We start from the raw sequence: 21699 nt of genomic DNA, 5'->3' as shown, positions 1-21699 counted from the left end.
ATGTGTAATATTTTCAATTGATGAATCAAGAACTTGGTTTATTTGATACACATAAACATCACAAAATATCAGCTGGTTCGTTATTAGAAGGTATGGTGTTTAGGTTGGATTTAATTGAAATTATTGATAGGATGGAGTGATTATTGCAGACCACCAATAGAATGGATTATTGTTATAAAATAACCCAAATTATATCGAGAGAAATATTACGTATTTATATGTTCTGATTGGTGATAATATTCATTTTGTTTTATCAAATGTACGGAGTATTTTGTTATTTGTGTATGTTATGGTCGATTTCAATTTTCTCATCGCTTATAAGCGTGGTGCTCGATTCTGCATAAGATTTTTCTTTGACGTAGGGATTGTTTGTTTAGGCAAATGATCCTTTTTAGATTGTTTGATTAGGTAAGTAATCTCTTGGATGTGATACTATTCTAAAAGATGATATTTTTGACTTTTTTTTCCAAATAAACTTAGGAGAATATCATCAATTCAAAGATGTTTAGAAGTAGGTGTTGACCTTCTCAAATTAGTGCTCCTAAAATTCCAATACAAGTTTTTATTGCACTTTCTTTCAAATTTAACACTTGTTGACGGATATAAAAGATATTTCAGTGAGAAGAAAATTCATTATTGCTTAGAGATGATTCATGCACAAAGTTACTTTTGGATGATTCAACATTTGAGAAATGTATATCTAAAAATATGTCGAAAGTCTAGATCATCTAGCTTAAGTCCATGCACAAATTATACGCACATCTCTGATAGACGTCGTTAAATTGAAATGATTATCTAGGAAAATCACAACAAAACTGTATTTTATGAATGTTTAACTTTGCTTAATTAACAACTACCTCACACATTAATCGGGTTGCCACGTTATTAGTTGGGTTCATGTCACAATTAACGATTGTAATACGGCATGTTAAATACTACTCACCTATTCTAATCATTTATTTACTTTTTATGTACTTTGTAAGAGATAATTTAATTTAAAACCAATAAATAATTAGAATGAAAAGAATATCGTATAGATCAAACCTTACAAAAGAGTATAAATTGATTATTTTCGTTTCAGATAAAACTAATACATGTAATTTAAAAGAGTGTAAAGCTAGTTAAGCAGCTGGATGCAAGTCTCAATTTCATTTTGTAGTTTGTATTCGTCTTCTTGTTAATCAAGGTTGTGGCCTACAAATCAGTCGTCTCTAAATAAACCCAAACTTGGTTTATGATTCAACATTGTTCAAATAAAACACGATAATGAGTATTAGGCTCTGGTTTTTCCAGCTGAAAAAACCAGAGCTAAGCTGAATTGAACTGAAATAAGTTGAAATTAAGTCCAAAAGAACAAAACCTTAATACCTATCACGTATAGCCGAGATTTACCCAGTTCGCTCTAAAGGTGACGCCATGGCCCGTGGCGGCTACAAGTTCCGTCATCCAAAAAGAAAAAAAAAAAGGTATCAATACCTCCGGTAAAGATCCTCTGTCCACTTTTTGACAATCACTTGTTCAAAATAAAATATTGCAATAATTATACTCCCTCCTATTCGCTATATTCTTCCCTATTTCCTTAATCGGATTATTCGAGTTTTCTTCTCTATTTCCTTTTTTGGGTTGATTTGTGTGGTTCAAATTAAATTGCATGTGCGGTAGTGTGTTTTGTGTGGTCCAAATTCACTTTCTTAATTCTTGTGCAAAAAGGAAAGGAGAAGAATATAGTGAATAGGAGGGAGTATTAATTTGTTAATGCGTTAGAAGGTGATTAGAATGACACACACATTGAAACACCAAATGGAACAGAGAATCCCCACTCCAATACCTCGACGTTTAATTTTACATTTTCCGTTAATTTGTGTTCAATATCATCTGAACTTACGACGGTTGACACAACCGATTAAAATAGTACACTATCCCTACTATCATCTTCATTCAGTCAACTTTCGTTTTCCTAAAAAAAAAAAAAAAAAAATGCAGTCTTCATGCTCATCTCCAAACACAACATTAAAGTTCCAATCTTTCTCAAATTCCATCAAACTTAAACCCTCAATTAATCACTATTCGCATCGTTTTCGCTCGATATACACCCAAAAGTGTCGAATCCCGGCATCGCCATCACTCAAATTAAGCTCAAATTACCACAATTCTCCAAAACCAAGTTCAGTAATCAACAAAGAAATCAACTTTTTAAACCCAAATTTCAAAAATGAGGGTTTAGTTCGTACTCGGCTTCATTGCGGCAATTCGTCGAACAGTTTGAGTGCACCTGAGAAATCAAAGATTAGAGCTTTTCTTGAAGCAATCAGTGAGGCATTGTCAACTGCATTTCCGATATGGGTAGCTTTGGGATGTTTAATGGGGCTTTTTAAGCCGAATTATTTTGATTGGGTTAAACCTCAGTATCAAATTTATGGATTGACTGTTACTATGCTTGGTATGGGAATGACTCTTACTTTGGATGATCTTGCTGGGGCTTTTGCTATGCCCAAAGAAGTTATCACCGGGTTTTTGCTTCAATACTCGGTTAGTTTATCTGTTTATCAGCTGTTTTTGTGGTGGTTTAAGCTTTTGATTTCATTGTTTTTATGTTGGGTTTTGTCGAGTTTGATGTACTGTGTAATGTGGGATGCAATGTAGCTTGTGGATTGGTATATTTCGATCTTTTTGCGAATTAAATGGAACTGATACCTTGATCATGTGATTGTCTAAGGGTGTGTTTGGATTGAGGGATTTGGGGGGAAAAGAAAGGGAGGGAGAATAGGGGACTTAAAATCTAAGGAAATGGAGGGGAAGAGATTTGGAGGGATCCAATTTCCCTCCTCCAAGCCTAATCAAAATCTCTCCATAATAGGCAAGATTTGGAGGGAATTTGTATCCAAACAACCACACTCCATTCCCCCTCCCCTTCCCTTCTCTCCCTTTCCCTTCCCTCTTTCCCCCTCCCCTTCCTTTCCCTCCACTTTTGCTATCCAAACACACTCTAAGGTTATTAAGCTTATAATTCTGTTTTGTTGTGTTTGGTTTGATAAAGCTTGAGCTACAATGTGATGGGATTTAGCTTGTGGGCATGTTTTATACCTTTTGAATTGGTGAATTTACGATTCCTATATATGTAATGTACTAATGTACATGCCCTTAACTTGGCTAAACACAAGTGGGATTGTGAAATTGGTTGTTTACAAGAATTCCCGTCTATTACTAAAGCTTGTGGGCTAAGTTGAGATTGCTAAAGCTTGTAGGGAAGGTTGAGATTGCTAAAGTTTTATCATTGTCAGCAAGCTAGTCAGCTGTTATCACACTATCATTTCAGCTTAAGAAATGACACAAGTGGGAATGTGAAATTGGCTATTTACGAGAGTTCCCGTCTATTACTAAAGCTTGTGGGCTAGGTTGAGATTGCTAAAGCTTGTAGGGAAGGTTGAGATTGCTAAAGCCTTTTCATTTTCAGTAAGCTAGTCAGCAGTTACCACACTATCATTTCAGTTTAAAAAATGACTGATATGAAGTACTGTAGTTTTGCAATTTTGGGATTGCTTAAGCTAGTTTGCCACCTTGTTTATGGATATTATTTCGATGGTTGATTGGAGGGATATTGATGACTGATATTGCTGTGTGACACCATCTCATCAGATGGTGACTTTAATGATCTTTTATTGTGATATATTGGAGCGTCTTCATTTAGCACGCTCATGGCACAATCTTCCAAGAGAAATCTGTCTACAATGTGAATCTTCTACAGAAGTTCTTCTGTCTCTTTTATGTGTATTTTGCTTATTGCAGTTGCGTGTTTGGTGTAGAGTGGGGTTATGTATACTTTTTTTTTTGCATTGTAGGTGATGCCACTGTCGGGATACTTTATCAGCAAGCTTTTAGGGTTGCCATCTCATTATGCAGCTGGACTAATATTGGTTGGCTGCTGTCCTGGTGGTGCGTTATGTTGTTAACTCATGGAATTAATTCCAGTTTCTTTGTATTTTCTCTCTGATTGACGTGCTAGTTGTGAAAACTACAGGGACTGCTAGCAATATTGTGACCTACATTGCACGGTAGGTGGATATACTTTTCTTGGACATTTTTCTACTTAGTAGCAGAATTATAGATTCCTGATTAATTGTTTTCTGCAGTGGAAATGTTGCACTTTCAGTTTTGATGACAGCAGCCAGCACATTCTCAGCTGTGGTTTGTGACCTTATGACTCTTATGCATTGTTTACTTCTTTATACTTCATTATACTCCATGTATCTCATTTAAATTGTCCCCCACCCCCATATCTTCTCACAATAAGCAATAGCTACAACATTTTCAAAGATACTACGTTTACATATTCGTGGAGAGTTTAATGGTCAAAGTTGATAATCAAAGTCAAAAAGGGGATGGAGGGAGTACCTCTTTATATGGCTATACATTTATCCTTCTCTGATCAACCCCACTATGAGAAGCACAACTACATATCAAACATACATTAAAAGAAATACTTTGATGAACTCTATGCTTTTATATGATTATTACCGCAGTTTATGAAATGAGGCTTTGCCTAGTACAAGAACAAGGAAACTTGTAAGATGAAGGTTGCCTTACATTATAGTTGACATGGTGTTTTTTTTTTAAAATCTTGGGTTTTTACTCTTTGACGCAAGAATGCCTGATACAATAATACTTGAAGCTTTGTAATGCGAATGCTATGAAATAGCCATCTGTCTACCCATAAATGTTTATTATGTTTATCTCACTCATCTATAACATGGAAATTGCATGAATTCGCTCCTTACCTTCTTCAAATTTCTCTGGTGTTTTCTGGTTCCTGTAGCATTAAAGGAGTCAAATTCTCTTTCCATGAGGCCAGGCATGTTCTACTTTTCTAGTTCCTATAGAATAGATGTTAGGAACAATGAGTCTTGTATAAGGTGGTATCGCACGTAAGGCCATTTCAGGTCCCTAAGTGGTTCTCACTTATATTGGGTTAATAAGGTTGGTCTCACATGGAAAACCGCTTCATATATGTTTTCGCGTGTGAGGATTGATGTTCTTGTCTAGATGCTGAGTAAGCATAACTGACTTGGTAATTAGTGCCGCTGTCCCTGCCAATAGTTTACATAATTTCATTTAAGTATGCCCCTGCCAAGGAGCCAATAGTTTATGCTTCCTTTTAGAGCATGGTTTGTGTTGTAGAGAGTAAGTTTGGACTTCCTATCTCACCTTAATATGCTTTCATGGAAAAGAAAAACGGATCTATAAGCAAGCGCATAAACACCTCGCTGGGACGAAGGGAGTTTTACTGACTCCTCGAGGTCTCACAAAGCTGACCACTACCCACCTTATCATATGATCAAAGAATTATTAACGTATCTCATTTTTCTCTCAAACATTGATTGACAGCTTATGACTCCATTCCTCACTGCGAAACTCGCTGGGCAATATGTTGCAGTTGATGCAAATGGACTTCTAATGTCAACACTGCAGGTCAGCTCTTACTCTCAAAATGCTTAACTATATTCCCAGTCTTGCTACATCGGCTGTTTTGACGCCTGTCAGTTGTGCAGGTTGTCTTGCTTCCCGTGTTGGGGGGTGCATTTCTAAATCAATATTTCCAGGGCCTGGTCAGATACATATCGCCTGTGATGCCTCCTATTGCTGTGGGAACTGTTGCAATATTATGTGGGAATGCAATTGCTTTGAGTTCTACAGCTATCCTGCAGTCTGGGCTGAAAATTGTGCTGGCTTGTGCTCTGCTTCACATATCTGGTTTTTTCTTCGGTTACATTCTTGCAAAGCTGGTTAAGGTTGACGAGTCAGCTGCAAGAACTATATCAATAGAGGTTGGAATGCAGGTAAGATGCCACATTCTATATGTAGCTTGTTTTGGGTCATTCCTCGGAAGTAGACATCATGCATCAATACATGATAATGAATCGGTTTCAGGTCGGATTCAAAATTATACAAAAATGACCCGCCATGGACTACCTATCGAAACCCGTACTCGTTCCAAAGATAAAAATCCTACCGCATCCAAATCCATAACGTGTTATATATAGTCCAATTCAAATCCGATCTGAAAGTCGATTGAACCAATCATTTTTGCTTTGAGACTAACTTTTTCCTCCCAATAAAGCCTTGTAAAACCAATAACTTTGTTTATAAGCTAAATCCGGTATGAAAGATATCTATAATGAATCTGGCTCGGGTTTTTGAATTTTGGGTGCGGGTGTTGAGTGATTTTTCTATATGATTTCATTGAGATGGAATGTTTTACCTTGGTTAATCAGTTCAATTCGTATCAAAATCACCTTGTCATACCAACTCGGGAAGTTTTTTCTTGTTTTGCTCATTTGAAGAAAAATGCGGTGTAAGCTGAATCAATGTGTTTTGTTTCAGAACTCCGTTCTTGGGCTTGTGCTTGCCAACCAGCACTTTGGAAATCCGCTGACTGCAGTACCGTGTGCTGTTTCTAGCGTTTGTCACTCGATTGTGGGTAGCGCTTTGGCCGGATTCTGGAGATGGACCTCGCCTAAGCAGCAGACGCTTGACTAAACTGTCCTTGACTTAGCCAGGTACACTTTTGCGTCTGCTTGAGCCTATGTTTGTTTGTTCTTCACTGTTCTCTCAAACTTGTATTACCTAGGGCTGATGTTAGTTTTCGTGTCATCTATGCACCGATTGACCTTCCAGTGTTATTAAGATCAATAATTATGTTGAGGTAATATATGAGGTTCTAGTAATATTGTATTACCATCTGACTCTTAATCGGGAAATTAAGTAGTAAGCTTCTTATTTTTTCAACCGGTTACACATCAAATTTGAGTCTCGGTGATGTATGTACTATATAGAGTGACGAATGAGGATCCATTCATGAACCCTAGCGCTTGTTGACAATAGGTAGGAAATTCAAATAATCCGTTTTATTGGCTTTGGTGCCTACTTCCACAAAGAAATAGAAAGCCATCTACTTCTGAATTTCAAGATCCAAAAAAGCGTAATACTCTGTAAATGATAAGAACAGTTTAATGTGAAATTGTCAACTTTATTTCATTGTTTTCTTGTTAACATTACAAGTCATAATCATAGTTGTATGACAATTTCTTGGCAAAGACATAAACTCCTTGTGGAATTCTTAGGCGAAAGGTCGCTGTGAATAACAATCCAAGTTATTTCCATAATCAATTCCCAAAATATCTCTTATAGAAACCAATACGATTATCCACATAAGTGTCAAACCCATGGCCACACTTGATCCCACCATTGATTATGTTGGTGATCACTCCGAAGCCTGGGACTCGGCCTGCGGATTGGTCGGCAGCAGATGGGGCCCACCGTCCGGTGATGACACTGTGTGCTGAAGGCTTGTTGGCTTGTGGGGTCATCCAAAACCATATGGCTGTCTTGAATGCTATGATCGGGTTTGTGGCTACTAGATCTGGGTTGTTTATAAGGTCCACATTTATTGCTTTACCTGCCAGTCCATAGTTATAGTTGCTGCACAAAATCCACCTTATTGTTAAAACACAGAGAAGTAATTATTTGTTGCCTAGAACGCAGTAAGTGGATTATACATCTGATGTACTACCACTGGTTTGTTTTAAAAATTATGAGTTTTACTATAAAGTTTTTGAGTTCATTCACTAAAACATTGAGGTCAAAAAATTACAATAAAACTCAAAAACATTACATACGAACTTAGTTAAATTTGAGTTTTGACGAAAAAAATTAAAATCTAACTTTATAAGTTCAGAAAAAATACACATATGCTCAAAAATAAATAAACTTGTAGGTAATAAGCTCATAAAAAATACACTTATGCTCAAAAACAAGTAAAATATGAGGTATTACATCCGATGTATGTTCCTTTTTCTCCCTAGAACGTAATGAAATAACATACTCCCTCCTATTATACATAACTGTCACAATTTCCATTTCAGTCTATTCACAATAATGTCCCATTGTCCGTTTTTGGTAAACTTTTATATTTATTTTAATCACTTCAATCCACAACAATACCCCACCTCATCCCACAACAATACTTATTTTAATCACTTCACCCACAATAATTCCCCACAATACCTTCCCCTCTCCAATTACCTCACTCCACTACAATACTTTACATTATTTAACTCATTTTCTTAATTCTTGTGCCATTTCAACAATGAGATAGTTATCGGGAATATGAGGGAGTATTAACCGGTAAACTTATGAGAGGTGGTTTGCGTTCTGTAGCCGTATTAGAGTTGGTTAGGATTCAAAGGATGACAAAGATTTCTCCAAAGAGTGTACAACATTGCTACAGTTTTAAGAAATCAAAATCGAGATCTTTATCTTGTATTCAGTTGATTTTGTAAAAAACCGTTGCATGATACGAAGTACATCAGAGTTATTCTCTCTCATTGAACTAGTTAGAGAAGTGAATGAGGCAAACTAATTACTTAGATGATCTAAATTAAAGGATGAAGAAGTGGTCAAGATTCGATGAGCTTACTAGGTCAATTGGATAGGGCCTCGGCCATAGTACGCTTTGCCAGCAGGGCAGGGCCAACTGGTTGAGTCACAGTAAGCGGATGGATTGCGTTTTTCTTTTGAGTAACAGTATCCCCACGAGTATGGTCCATCTGGGGCGGCATCCCATCCACCTGAATACATAATCTTATCCCCGTCATTACAGATATATATATAGAAATTCATTTGTACGAATTTTGAACCATACCAGTAGTCTCGTGAGAGGTTTGAGCAAAGAATGCAGCTAGCTCGTGCTTAGTAGCCCCAAACCTAGGGAAAGAACGAGCAGCCTCAATGAATGCATTATAGGTGTAAAACCGATGGGCCGGACATCTATAGTCATTTCGGTGTTTAAGCATCTGATGAAACAGAGGCAGGGGGATGATGGAGGCTACATCTCCCACACCATTAGATGACATGGTCAATGGAGTCGGCATGGGCCTATCACCGGAGACGCACTGGCTTTGGCACCTGGCCCCACAATGCGCGCTTGTAGTCCCACAAAACCCGTGTGGGCTACAACATTGACCATTTGGGCATAGAGTATTATTAGCTTGCTTTCCACATTGCTCAGCTAATGTGTTTCCTAGAATGCAAGTAAATAAAATGAGCACACATGAAATGTTAGTGTTTCATCTTACTATATCAAGTGTGCTACTCTTTTTATGAATGATTGTGACAAAAAGAAGTTATAAAAGTTTTTTTTTTTTTTTTTTTTTTTTTTTTAACTTCTGCGTTGACGTTGACTTGACCTGTGGAAAAGTATATGAAGTGTGGTACTTTTTTTTTTTATTTATTTATTTATGTATTGTCACTATATTGGGGGTTGGGGTGGGGTATACTGTAGTTAATTATGGAGTGAAAAGGAGAGCTTTTTTTAAAAAGGAAAAAAAAACAAAACTTGAATCTATCCATGCAATGTTGGATTTAGGAGGGCTAGCCAGGGCGAGTAGTCGGAAATTTTAAAGTTTTTAGTTAAAATTTTTTAACTTTTTTCAAGTCTTTCTTACACCATTATTGTTAATCCATGTATTGTAGAATTTGTAGCTAACACGAGTTATTGTCCAGATTTGACTTTAATGACAAAACTGCATAAATTATTACCATCAAATTTTCCAAACATAAAAGGTAAGGTTTAGATATGACGAAGTTATGACCTTTGTACATCACGAGTAAATAATGGTGAACATCTGCATTATTAAATACTTGAGACGGATGAAATTCATATAAATTAGAGCCCCTACAAACCGATTTAAGTCAATTAAAAACCTTTGAGTTAAGTCGAGAAATTGAGTATTACATTATTTTGGATCTTGAAGTTCAAGTTCATTATTTTGGGTTTTTGAGTTAAGTCAAGAAATGAGTAATACTCTAAATAATAAGAACAGTTTAGTATGAAATTGTCGACTTTATTTCATTGTATTTTTTGTTATAACGTTACAAGTCATAAACATAGTTGTATGACAAATTGACAATCTTTCGTATACAATTTCTTGGAATTATTAGGCGAAAGGTTGCTGGGAATTACAGTCCAAGTTATTTCCGTAACCAATTCCCAAAAGGTCGCAATATCTTTTATAGAAACCAATGCGATCAGCCACCCTAGGGTCACTCCCATGGCCACACTCGAGCCCTCCATTAATTATGTTAGTGATCACGCCGAAGCCTGGGACTCGGCCTGCTGATTGGTCGGCGGCAGATGGGGACCAACTTCCGGTGATGACGCTGTGACATGAGGGCTTGTTGCCTTGTGGGGTCATCCAGAACCATATGGCTGTCTTGAATGATATGGTTGGGTCTGTGGCTACTAGATCGGGATTGTTTATAAGGTCTGATTTTATCGCGTTTCCTGCTAGTCCATAGTTATAGTTGCTGCACAGGATTCATGCTGTGAAATTAATAATCAGATAGCTTAGCTGGTAAAATCACGAGAAGATCAAGATTCAATAAGCTTACTGGGTCAATTGGATAGGGCCTCGGCCATAGTACGCTTTGCCAGCAGGGCAAGGCCAGCTAGGTGAGTCACAATAAGCCGGTGGGTTGCCTTGTTCTCTTGAGAAGCAGTATCCCCACGCGTATGGACCATCTGGGGCTGTAGGCCATCCACCTATATACACAAACATATCGCGTCATTGAAAATGACACAAGTTTTAACTATCAGGTGGTCATAAGGAGTTGTCAGAGATGCGGAACATACCAGTAGTCTCGTGAGAGGTTTGAGCGAAGAATGCAGCTAGTTCTTGCTTACTAGTCCCAAACCCAGGGAAAGAGCGAGCGGCCGCAATAAATGCATTATAGGTGTAAAATCCATTAGCCGGGCAACTATTCTCATTTCGGTGTTTAAGCATCTGATCAAACAAACCCGGGGTGATGATCGATGCTACATCACCTCCACCACTAGGTGTCGGTGTTGATGGAGTTGGCGTGGGCCCACCTCTGGCGGTGCACTGACTCTGGCACCCAGCCCCACAATACGCGCTGGTAGTCCCACAAAACCCAAATTGGCTACAACATAGACCATTTGGGCATAGAGCATTATTAGCTTGCTTTCCGCATTGCTCGGCTACCGTGTTTCCTAGAATGCAAGCTAATAATAGCAGCACACATGAGATATTATAGTGTTTCATCTTACTGTATCAAGTGTTGTAACTTGTAATATTGTTATGTGAACATCAATGGCAAAATGATGTTATATAAGCTTAACTTAGTGTGTCGATATTGACCAAGTTAAAGGCGTCAAGCTTGACTTCTATGGAAAATTCTTATGTATATCTATAATGGGGTTGGCATGACTGTGTAGCCACAAATTATTGCTTAAGACTGGTGTACCCGTCTTAAATCTAAGAAAGGTCAAATAGTAGAATAAGACAAAAGAGGAGTGTGGAAAAAAGCAAAAAAAATTGTCCTATTTGTCCAAATGGTATTGATATTTCACCCGATAAGACGGATACGTCCATCTTATAGGAGACTGACAATGACGAATAGTGTAGTTGGCTAGTTGGTTATGGAGTGACAAAGGGGTTAGCTTTCTTTTATTTTCAACTCAAACACCAGTAGGAATATTTCACTCAAGAGTCAAGAGTCAAGACTAATGATTTACTTAACTTTCCGTCAGTGGTCGCGAGTTCCGTCATTATATAAGAAGATAGTTGTCTACCTATGTCCTTCTGTACTATGATGATCCATTCATGAACCTCGTTGTTTAGATTGAGGGATTGTTTATGATCGGCTACATATTTTGAATTTCGCTCAACGTTGTAATTACATTTGCCTTCTATGTCTTTACACTGGACGTATAAATGTATAATATAGAACTCTCAACTTTATTTCGTTGTTTTTTCATTACATTACATGATCGTCGATCTATGACAGTCATTTGTTAAGATGAATACGTCCATATGGCTGTCTTGGATGATATGGTTGGGTCTGTGGCTACTAGATTCGGGTTGTTTATAAGGTCTACGTTTATCGCTTTGCGTGCCAGTCCATAGTTATGGTTGCTTCACAAGTTTACGTTATGGTTGAAAGTTAGAACACATGGAAGTTAATAATCAGATAGCTTAGCTTGTAAAATCACGAGAATAACAAAGATTTCATGAGATTACTGTCTCGATTGGATAGGGGCCTCGGCCATAGTATGCTCACAAATATTATCCTGCAACTGGTTGTATAAGAGTTATGTACAATCGCGTCAAAGTTATCGAGCTCTCACACAAAATTGTTCAGTTATTTTACAAGTTATTGAGCTATTTTACGAAGTTATTTAGCTAAATAATTATTCTGTTAAACTCAACAACTTTATATAATAACTCGATAATTTTATTAATAGAGCTCGACAATTTTGTAACAAAGCTCCACAACACTGAATAAGTTGTATATACAACTGGTTGTCTAATATATTAACTGATAGTATGCTTTGCCAGCAGGGCAAGGCCAATTAGGTGAGTCACAAGCTGATAGTGGTTTGCCTCGTTCTCTTACGAAACATTATCCCCACGAGTTTGGTCCATCCAGGGCTTGAGCAAACCGTACCAGTAGTCTCGTGAGAGGTTTGAGCAAAGAATGCAGGTAGTTGTTGCTTAGTAGTCCTAAACCCGGGGAAAGACCGAGCAGCCGCAATGACTACATTAAGGTGTAAAACCAATGGGCCGGGCAATTGCTCCCATTTCTGTGTTTAAGCATCTGATATTCTGATCAAACAAAGTCGAGGTAATGGATGCTACATCTCCCCCACAACTAGGTGTCGGAGGCCCTGAAGTTGGTGTGGTCACTACACCACTGCGAGCGCACTAGCTTTGATAGCCGGCCCCACAATACATGTTGGTGGTCCCACACCACCCGCATTGGCTACAACATAGACCATTCAAGCATAAAGCATTACTTCCTCCGTTCCATTTGTTTCTTTACGTTTGCTTTTTGAGCACTATTCATCATTAAGAAAATCAAACTTTATAATTTTTAGTAACACGTAGTTAAAGATATGAACAAAAGAAAACCTGCATTGACATATGTGCATAAAACAAACGTAAAGAATTAAATGGAACGGAGGAAGTATTAGCTAGCCTACAAGGCTACAACATTGCTCAACTAATTTATGAGGATGCGACTTACGTCTAAGATTGAGATTGGTTTATCTCGCACCGGCAGTCTCAAATGTACTTGGTTGCTCCTCATAATTTATGAGGCTCATTGTCTGACATGAGAAACCATCCGTGTGATTTACGAATATTTTTGTTGCGAGACCATCGAATCTCGGAAACCGTATATTATAGACTTCAATTTGAGCCGTTTGTGAAGCCGTACCGAGTCGTGCTTCCTTTTCTCCTGATTTTTCTACCATGTATCCAAGGTTGCTTGAGGAGTTACCCTATTCGATCTCAGCTCCCAATAACGAGTATTGAACCATTTTTAACGAGTATTCGAGTTACGCCCGAAATTGGTTTATCGCGCACCGGCAGCCTCAAATTTCCTCTTCTGCTCTTCATATTTTATGAGGCCGCTTTGTCTGACCCGAGAAACCATCCGTGTGATTTACGGACATTTTTGTTCCTGGACCCTCGAATCCCGAAAACCGTGTATTATACACTTCAATTTGACCTGTTCCGGAAGCCGTAACGGGCCGTGCTTCTTTTTCTCCTGAATTTTCTACCATGTGTCCAGGATTGGTTTAGGAGTTACCCTATTTGATTTCAGCCCTAAATAACAAGTATTAAACCATTTTTCACGAGTATCCGATTTACGCCCCGGACTAGTTTATCTCGCACCGGCAGCCTCAAATGTACTCGGGTGCTGCTCTTAATTTATGAGGCTCATTGCCTGACATGACTAATAAGAAACTATCCGTGTGATTTACGGACATTTTTGTTACGAGACCCTCGAATCTCAAAAACCGTGTATTATTATAGACTTCAATTTGAGCCGTATAGGAGGCCGTACCGGGTCGTGCTTCTTTTCTCCTGATTTTCTTACCATGTATCCAGGGTTGCTTCAGGAGTTATCATATTCGATCTCAGCCCAAATAACGAGTATTGAACCATTTTTAACGAGTATCCGATTTACGCCCGAGATTGGTTTATCACGCAACGGCAGCCTCAAATTTCTTCATTTGCTCCTCATAATTTATGATGCTGCTTTGTCTGACCCGAAAAATCAACCGTGTGATTTACGGACATTTTTGTTCCAGAGCCCTCGAATCCCGAAAATAATGTATTATACACTTCAATTTGACCGGTTCCGGAGGCCGTAACGAGTCGTGCTTCTTTTTCTCCTGATTTTTCTACCAAGTGTTGAGGGTTGCTTCATGAGTTACCCTATTCGATTTCAGCCAAAATAACAAGTATTATACCGTTTTTCACGAGTATCGGTTTTACGCTCGTCACTGGTTTATCTCGCACCAGCAGCCTCAAATGTACTCGAGTGCTCCTCATAATTTATGAGGCTCATTGTATGACCCGAGAAACCATCCGTGTAATTTACGGACATTTTTGCTCCGGGGCCCTTGAATCCCGAAAACCGTGTATTATTATAGACTTCAATTTGAGCCGTTTGTGAGGCCGTACCGGGTCGCGCTTCTTTTCCTCCTGATTTTTCTACCATGTATCCAGGGTTGTTTTAGGAGCTGCCCTATTCGATCTCAGCTCCAAATAACGAGTATTGATACATTTTTAACGAGTATTCAAGTTACGCCTCAGATTGGTTTATCACGCACCGACAACCTCAAATTTCCTCTTTTGCTCCTCATACTTTATGAGGCCGCTTTGTCTGACTCGAGAAACCATCTGTGTGATTTACGGACATTTTTTTTCCGGGACCATCGAATCCCGAAAACCGTGTATTTTACACTTCAAATCGACCCGTTCTTGTGGTCGTACCGGGTTGTGCTTCTTTTTCTCCCGATATTTCTACCATGTGTATCCAAGGTGCTTCAGGAGTTATCCTATTCGATCTTAGCCCCAAATAACGAGTATTGAGCAATTTTTGGCGAGTATCCAACTTACGTCTCAGATTGGTTTATCACGCGCCGGTAGCCTCAAATTTGCTCTTTTGCTCCTCATACTTTATGAGGCCGCTTTGTCTGACCGGAGAAACTATCCGTATAATTTACAGACATTTTTATTCGGGGACCCTTGAATCCCGAAAACCGTGTATTATGACTTCAATTTGAGTCGTTTGAAAGGCCATACCGGGCCGTGCTTCTTTTTCTCTTGATTTTTTTACTATGTGTCCAAGGTCGCTTCAAGAATTATTTTATTTGATTTCAACCCCAATTAACAAGTATTAAACGATTTTTAACGAGTGTATGATTTACGCCCGAGATTGGTTTATCACACACCGGCAGCCTCAAATGTCATCTGTTGTTCCTCATAATTTATGAGGCCGCTCTGTCTGACCCGAGAAACCATCCGTTGTATTTACGGACATTTTTGTTCCGGGACCCTCGAATCTCGAAAACAGTGTATTATACACTTCAATTTGACCCGTTCCAGAAGCCGTACCAGTCGTGCTTCTTTTTCTCCTGATTTTTCTACCACGTGTCCAGGGTTGGTTCAGGAGTTACCCTATTCGATTTCAGGACTAAATAACAAGTATTAACCAATTTTTCACGAATATCCGATTCACGCCCGAGACTGGTTTATCTCACACCGGCAGCCTCAAATGTACTCGGTTGCTCCCCGTAATTTATGAGGCCCGTTATCTGACCTGACTCATAAGAAACAATCCGTGTGATTTACGAATATTTTTATTCCGAGACCCTTGAATCTCTAAAACCGTGTATTATAGACATCAATTTGAGCCGTTTGTGAGGCCGTACCGGGTCGTGCTTCTTTTTCTCCTGATTTTTCTACCATGTATCCAGTGTTGCTTCAGAAGCTACCCTATTCGATCTCAGACCCAAATAACGAGTATTGAACCATTTTTAACGAGTATTCAAGTTACGCCCAAGATTGGTTTATCACGCAGCGGCAGTTTCAAATTTCCTTTTTTGCTCCTCATACATTATGAGGCCGCTTTGTCTGAGACGAGAACCATCCGTGTGATTTACGGACATTTTTTTTTCGGGAGCCTCGAATCCCGAAAACCGTGTATTTTACACTTCAATTTGACCGTTCCGGATACCGTACCGGGTCGTGCTTCTTTTTCTCCTGATTTTTCTACCATGTATCCAGGGTTGTTTCAGGAGTCACCATATTCGATCTCAGCTCCAAATAACGAGTATTGAACCATTTTTCACGAGTATCCGACTTACGTCTCAGATTGGTTTATCACGCACCGGTAGCCTCAAATTTGCTCTTTTGCTCCTCATACTTTATGAGGCCGCTTTGTCTGACTGGAGAAACTATCCGTGTAACTTACAGACATTTTTGTTCTGGTACCCTTGAATCCCGAAAACTGTTTATTATAGACTTCAATTTGAGCCGTTTGTAAGGCCGTAGCGCGCCGTGCTTCTTTTTCTCTTGATTTTTTTTACCATTGGTCTAAGGTCGCTTCAAGAGTTATCTTATTTGATTTCAGCGCCAAATAACAAGTATTAAACCATTTTTAACAAGTGTCTGATTTACGCCCGAGATTGGTTTATCACGCACCGGCAGCCTCAAATGTCCTTTGTTGTTCCTCATAATTTATGAGACCGCTCTGTCTGACCCGAGAAACCATCCGTTGTATTTACGGACATTTTTGTTCCGGGGCCCTCAGATCCCGAAAACCGTATATTACACTTCAATTTGACCCGTTCCAGAAGCCGTACCGGGTCGTGCTTCATTTTCTCCTGATTTTTCTACCACGTGTCGAGGGTTGGTTCAGAAGTTACTCTATTCGATTTCAGCCCTAAATAACAATTATTAAACCATTTTTCACGATTATCCTATTTACGCCCCTGACTGGTTTATGTCGCACCGATAGCCTCAAATGTACTCTGTTGCTCCCCATAATTTATGAGGCTCGTTGTCTAACATGACTTATGAGAAACCATCCGTGTGATTTACGGATATTTTTGTTCCGATACTCTCGAATCTCGAAAACTGTGTATTATAAACTTCAATTTGAGCTATTTGTGAGATCGTACCGGGTCGTGCTTCTTTTTCTCCTGATTTTTCTACCATGTATCCAGGGTTGTTTCAGGAGTTACCCTATTCGATCTCAGCTCCAAATAACGATTATTGAACAATTTTTAACGAGTATTCGAGTTACGCCCAAGATTGGTTTATCACGCAGCGACAGCCTCAAATTTCCTCTTTTGCTCCTCATACTTTATGACGCCGCTTTGTCTGACACGAGAAACCATCCGTGTGATTTACAGACATTTTTGTTCTGGGACCCTCGAATCCCGAAACCGTGTATTTTAAACTTCAATTTGAACCGTTCCGGAAGCCGTACCGGGGGGTGCTTCTTTTTCTCCTGATTTTTCTACCACGTATCCAGGGTTGGTTCAGGAGTTACCCTATTCGATTTCACCCCTAAATTACAAGTATTAAACCATTTTTCACGAGTATCCGATTTACGCCAAGACTGGTTTATCTCGCACCGGCAGCCTCAAATGTACTCGGTTGCTCCCCATAATTTATGAGGCTCATTGTCTGACATGACTCATGAAAAACCATCCGTGTGATTTACGAATATTTTTGTTCTGAGACTCTCGAATCTAGAAAACCGTGTATTATAGACTTCAATTTCAGCCGTCTGTGAGGCCGTACCGGATCGTGCTTCTTTTTCTCCTTATATTTCTACCATGTATTCAGGGTTGCTTTAGGAGTTACTATATTCGATCTTAGCCCCAAATAACGAGTATTGAACAATTTTTAACGAGTATTCGAGTTACGCCCAAGATTGGTTTATCACGCACCGGCAACCTCAAATTTCCTCTTTTGCTCCTCATACTTTATGAGGGTGCTTTGTCTGACCCGAGAAACCATTCGTGTGATTTACGGACATTTTTTTTCCGGGACCCTCGAATCCCGAAAACCGTGTATTTTACACTTCAATTTGACCGTTCCGGATGCCGTACCGGGTCGTGCTTCTTTTTCTCCTGATTTTTCTACCATGTATCGAGGGTTGCTTAATTAGTTACCCTATTTGATCTTAGGCTCTGTTCTTTTGAACTCAAAGTCACTTAATTTAAGATTACTTCAGATCCTATAAGTTCAGTTCAGTTCAGATCAGATCCTATAAGTTCAATTCAGATCCTATAAGTTCGATTCGATTTCGAGATCCTATAAGTTCGATTCGATCCTAGAAGTTCGATTCGATTCGATTCTATAAGTTCGATTCGATTCGAGATCCTATAAGTTCAGTTCAGAATCTTTAAGTTCAGATCCTATAAATTCAGTTTAGAAAAGTAATATACAGAGTATTTTTTTTTTAAAATCGACGCAAAAATATTTGACATTATTAATTATTCGATACATATATACATTATTATTTTCAAAATAAAACTATCACTCTTCTCATTATTTTTTATCATAATGTAAACGTAGCATAATGTATGAACAAACCAATGTATATAAAGCGGAAAAATGTTATTATTTTACCTTGTGTTTTAGATTATATTTTCTTACCAGTGTTCTCTCTTGGCTATCCACTAATTTCATGTAAATTTTTTGTTTAATCTCACTAAAAGTTTGCGTTTTTTTATAATAATAATAATAATAATAAATGTTGCGGTAACAAATAATAGTAATAATAAAAAGAACAACAAGAACAAGAACAATAATAATAGTAGTAGTAGTAGTAGTAATAATAATAAGAAGGCTGATTTATATCGACGACGTTTTAGTAAATATCGACGACGTTTTTTTATAAAAAAGACGATGACTGCCCTTTTGACTTTCTCTCTCTAAAAAAATTTCTCTCAAACTCAACTAAATTAAAAACAAAAAACAACAACAACAACAACAACAGCAACAATTAACAATATGTCGGATCTCGATTCAACGGTACGTAAACAACTTAATCATTTGCTTAATTTTTCAATTTTTTTGTGCGCATCGTTCATTCTATTCGATAGTTGAATTACTTGACGTATTAACTTAGTAGTAGCGAATGTTTGAATTTGTTGCGTAATCTGAAAATTGTCCCCCGAAAGGATGAACCATGGCCAAAAGTTGGAAACCAACGTTCAGACCATGGTCCAAACGTTGGAAACCAACGTTTGCCACAGACCAAACGAAGAATTTCCACGTTTGGCCACGGTCCAACGAAGGATTTCCACGTTTGGCCATGGTCCAACGTTGGAATTCTTAGTTTGGCCGTGGTCAAACGTTGGATTTCATTGTTTGGCCGTGGTCAAATGTTGATTTTCATTGTTTGGCCATGGATTAAAGTTGGTTTTCGTTGTTCGTCCGTGGTTGATCGATAGAAAATAATGTTTGGTCGCGGTCATTTGTTTGGTCTCGTGTTTTAGGCATGAATTACTCGTTTTCTACTCGTTTTTACATGTTTTTCTTTCGTTTTACGCAATTTATGTAGTTTATGAATCCTTTTTATTGTCTTACTATAGTCCTTATTGCTTGTAACAGGAATCGTGGGAGGATTTTGGCGAGAATCCAATTGATTACAACCCGTTGTTTGAGACTACTATAGATTTCGAAACGCGTGACGATGCTTTCAATTGGGCTCAGAAAATCGCATTCGAGAATGGGTTTGCTTTGGTTAAAGCAAATAACGGAGCTAAAAATAGGAAAAAGACTGGGTTGTTGGCATGTTATTTTCGATGTAAAAGACATGGTAAACCAAAAGAATCGGACGATCTTGAAAAGCCAAGGAGGTCGCAGAAGTGTTCATGCAAGTTTCGTATTCGTGCCGTTCAAAATTTCGTGTCTTAAAATGATAAAGAGACGGTGGTGTGGAACATTGTAACCTTCGAGGGTGCTGGACTACACAACCACAACGTAGCCGTTTATAAGGACGGGGATCGGCACTTTGCGGGATTGGACGCGGAAGAGAAAGCATATGTTAGGCAACAAACATTGGCCGGGGTTCTACCGAGGGATATTAAAAATGGTCTTCATTTGAGAACCCCCGAAAAACCTCAACCGTCAAGCACCCAACTATATAATGAAACAAGGAAAATTAGGAAAGAAGTTATGGGTGAAAGAAACACCGCTCAACAAATGTTGGCTCTAGCGGTGGAAGCGAAATACGTCCGCTTCTACGAGATTGATTCCGAGTCAAAAGAGTTGACTCACATTTTCATGGCTCATCCTGAAGCGATTAAGTTGTTCCGGGCTTATCCTTATGTCGTCCTCATGGATTCGACTTATAAAACCAACATTTACAAGAACCCACTCATTGAGATGGTTGGTGTGACACCCACGGGATCTTCCTTCTTAATTGCATGTTCGATGATTCCTACCGAGTCTGACGTGAATTACAAGTGGCTGTTGAGAAAGTTAGGAGCGATTTTAGATGTTGCCGGAGTAGCGTCCCCTGCTGTATTTGTCACCGACCGGGAATTGGGTTTGATCAGCGCTCTTGAGCAAGTATTTCCCCGGGCTGAGCATTTATTGTGTAGATGGCATGTTAACAAAGCCATCAATGCAAAAGCCTTGACATCATACAAAACTGAAAGTATGAGGAAATATGTCGTCTCAAATGAAGAAGACGGTTGGTTTAAGGTGATCAATTCAGTTACCGAGGAATCGTTTCAGCGTGCTTGGGTGTGTTTCCAACGTAAGTGGTCGATTATGTCCGATTATGTACGGACAGCTTGGGGTCAACACGCAGGGAAGTTCGTTTTATGCTATACAAACGAGGTCTTACATTTTGGTAACACGGCAACTTCCCGTGTTGAGTCAGCACATTCTCTATTGAAGGCTTGGTTGAAGTCAAAGCATCTCACGCTTGACTCCATGTCGTCCCGTATCCACGGCATGCTTGAAAGTCAACACTCGAAGATTAAGAAAGAACTCGAAGATGAAATGAGTAAACCAAGGAGAACATCTCGTACTTTCTCCTTATTGCAAGGAAACGTGTCTACTAAGGCCATAGAGTTAATGGAGAAAGAACTTACTAGAGGCCTTGGTTTGGGTATCGGAGTGGACGATCGATGCCGACACGTGATACGAACGACTTATGGATTACCTTGTGCATGCAATTTGGCATCTTTGCACGGAAGAGGTAGGAGGGTCCATCTCGAGGATATTCATGTCTTTTGGAAGACATTGGTGTATGATATTCCTCAACAAATGCCGAAAAATGACGGTGATTTATGGGAGATATTAGTGGATGATGTGAGGCACAGTGACCCGGTTAAACTGGGCGGCCATAGACTTGTTGCGTGATTTCCACCACCCGGAGGACCAAGAGATTTTGCCACCCCCTATTAATGAGCACCCGAAAGGTCGTCCGAGAGGTTCAACAACTAGAAACAAGTCGGGTTTTGAGCATGCAGAAAGGAAGTTCGGGACACCAAGTACTCACGGTTCAACAAATGCAGATCAATCACAACAAAGACTTGGTGATTTCGAATCAGGACCTCCCGGTGCTCCTTTGGGAAGGAACTTTACCATTGGCCTTATATCAACATGGGCCAAACGGTGGGGTATTCCTGAGGTTTTGTGGGGCCACTTCGATGGTTGGGTGGATGTTGGAGATGACGGTCATTGTGGATTCCGGGTAATATCACACGCCCAGCGGGGCCAAGAGACAGATTATATAGTTATGCGGGAATGGTGTTCGAGGGAGATGAGGACCGACTCTATCTACGCAGAGTTG

The 21699-nt window shown here is 39.1% G+C and overlaps 2 protein-coding genes and 1 pseudogene across 2 annotated transcripts; 2 read left to right on the top strand and 1 right to left on the bottom strand.

The window, feature by feature from the left end:
- The first annotated feature begins 1873 nt into the window (after positions 1 to 1873).
- On the top strand, positions 1874 to 6783 carry LOC141656307 (putative sodium/metabolite cotransporter BASS1, chloroplastic). The gene is made up of 7 exons (XM_074463149.1): positions 1874 to 2529; positions 3840 to 3933; positions 4019 to 4052; positions 4131 to 4185; positions 5383 to 5466; positions 5547 to 5834; positions 6379 to 6783. The coding sequence occupies exons 1-7, from the start codon at positions 1978 to 1980 to the stop codon at positions 6532 to 6534; spliced, it is 1263 nt and encodes a 420-aa protein (XP_074319250.1). The 5' UTR covers positions 1874 to 1977; the 3' UTR covers positions 6535 to 6783.
- A 220-nt stretch (positions 6784 to 7003) lies between these two features.
- On the bottom strand, positions 7004 to 11193 carry LOC141656308 (uncharacterized; annotated as a pseudogene).
- A 7706-nt stretch (positions 11194 to 18899) lies between these two features.
- Positions 18900 to 21266, top strand: LOC141657924 (PKS-NRPS hybrid synthetase cheA-like). The gene is made up of 3 exons (XM_074465316.1): positions 18900 to 18920; positions 19503 to 19710; positions 19819 to 21266. Exons 1-3 carry the CDS (start codon positions 18900 to 18902, stop codon positions 21264 to 21266), a joined length of 1677 nt encoding a protein of 558 aa, XP_074321417.1.
- Positions 21267 to 21699: the final 433 nt, after the last annotated feature.

Source organism: Silene latifolia, chromosome 5, assembly GCF_048544455.1.
Source record: "Silene latifolia isolate original U9 population chromosome 5, ASM4854445v1, whole genome shotgun sequence".
Classification (NCBI taxonomy): Eukaryota; Viridiplantae; Streptophyta; class Magnoliopsida; order Caryophyllales; family Caryophyllaceae; genus Silene; species Silene latifolia.
The sequence above is the reverse complement of the archived record's forward strand: the minus strand, read 5'-3'. Positions and strand labels throughout refer to the sequence as shown.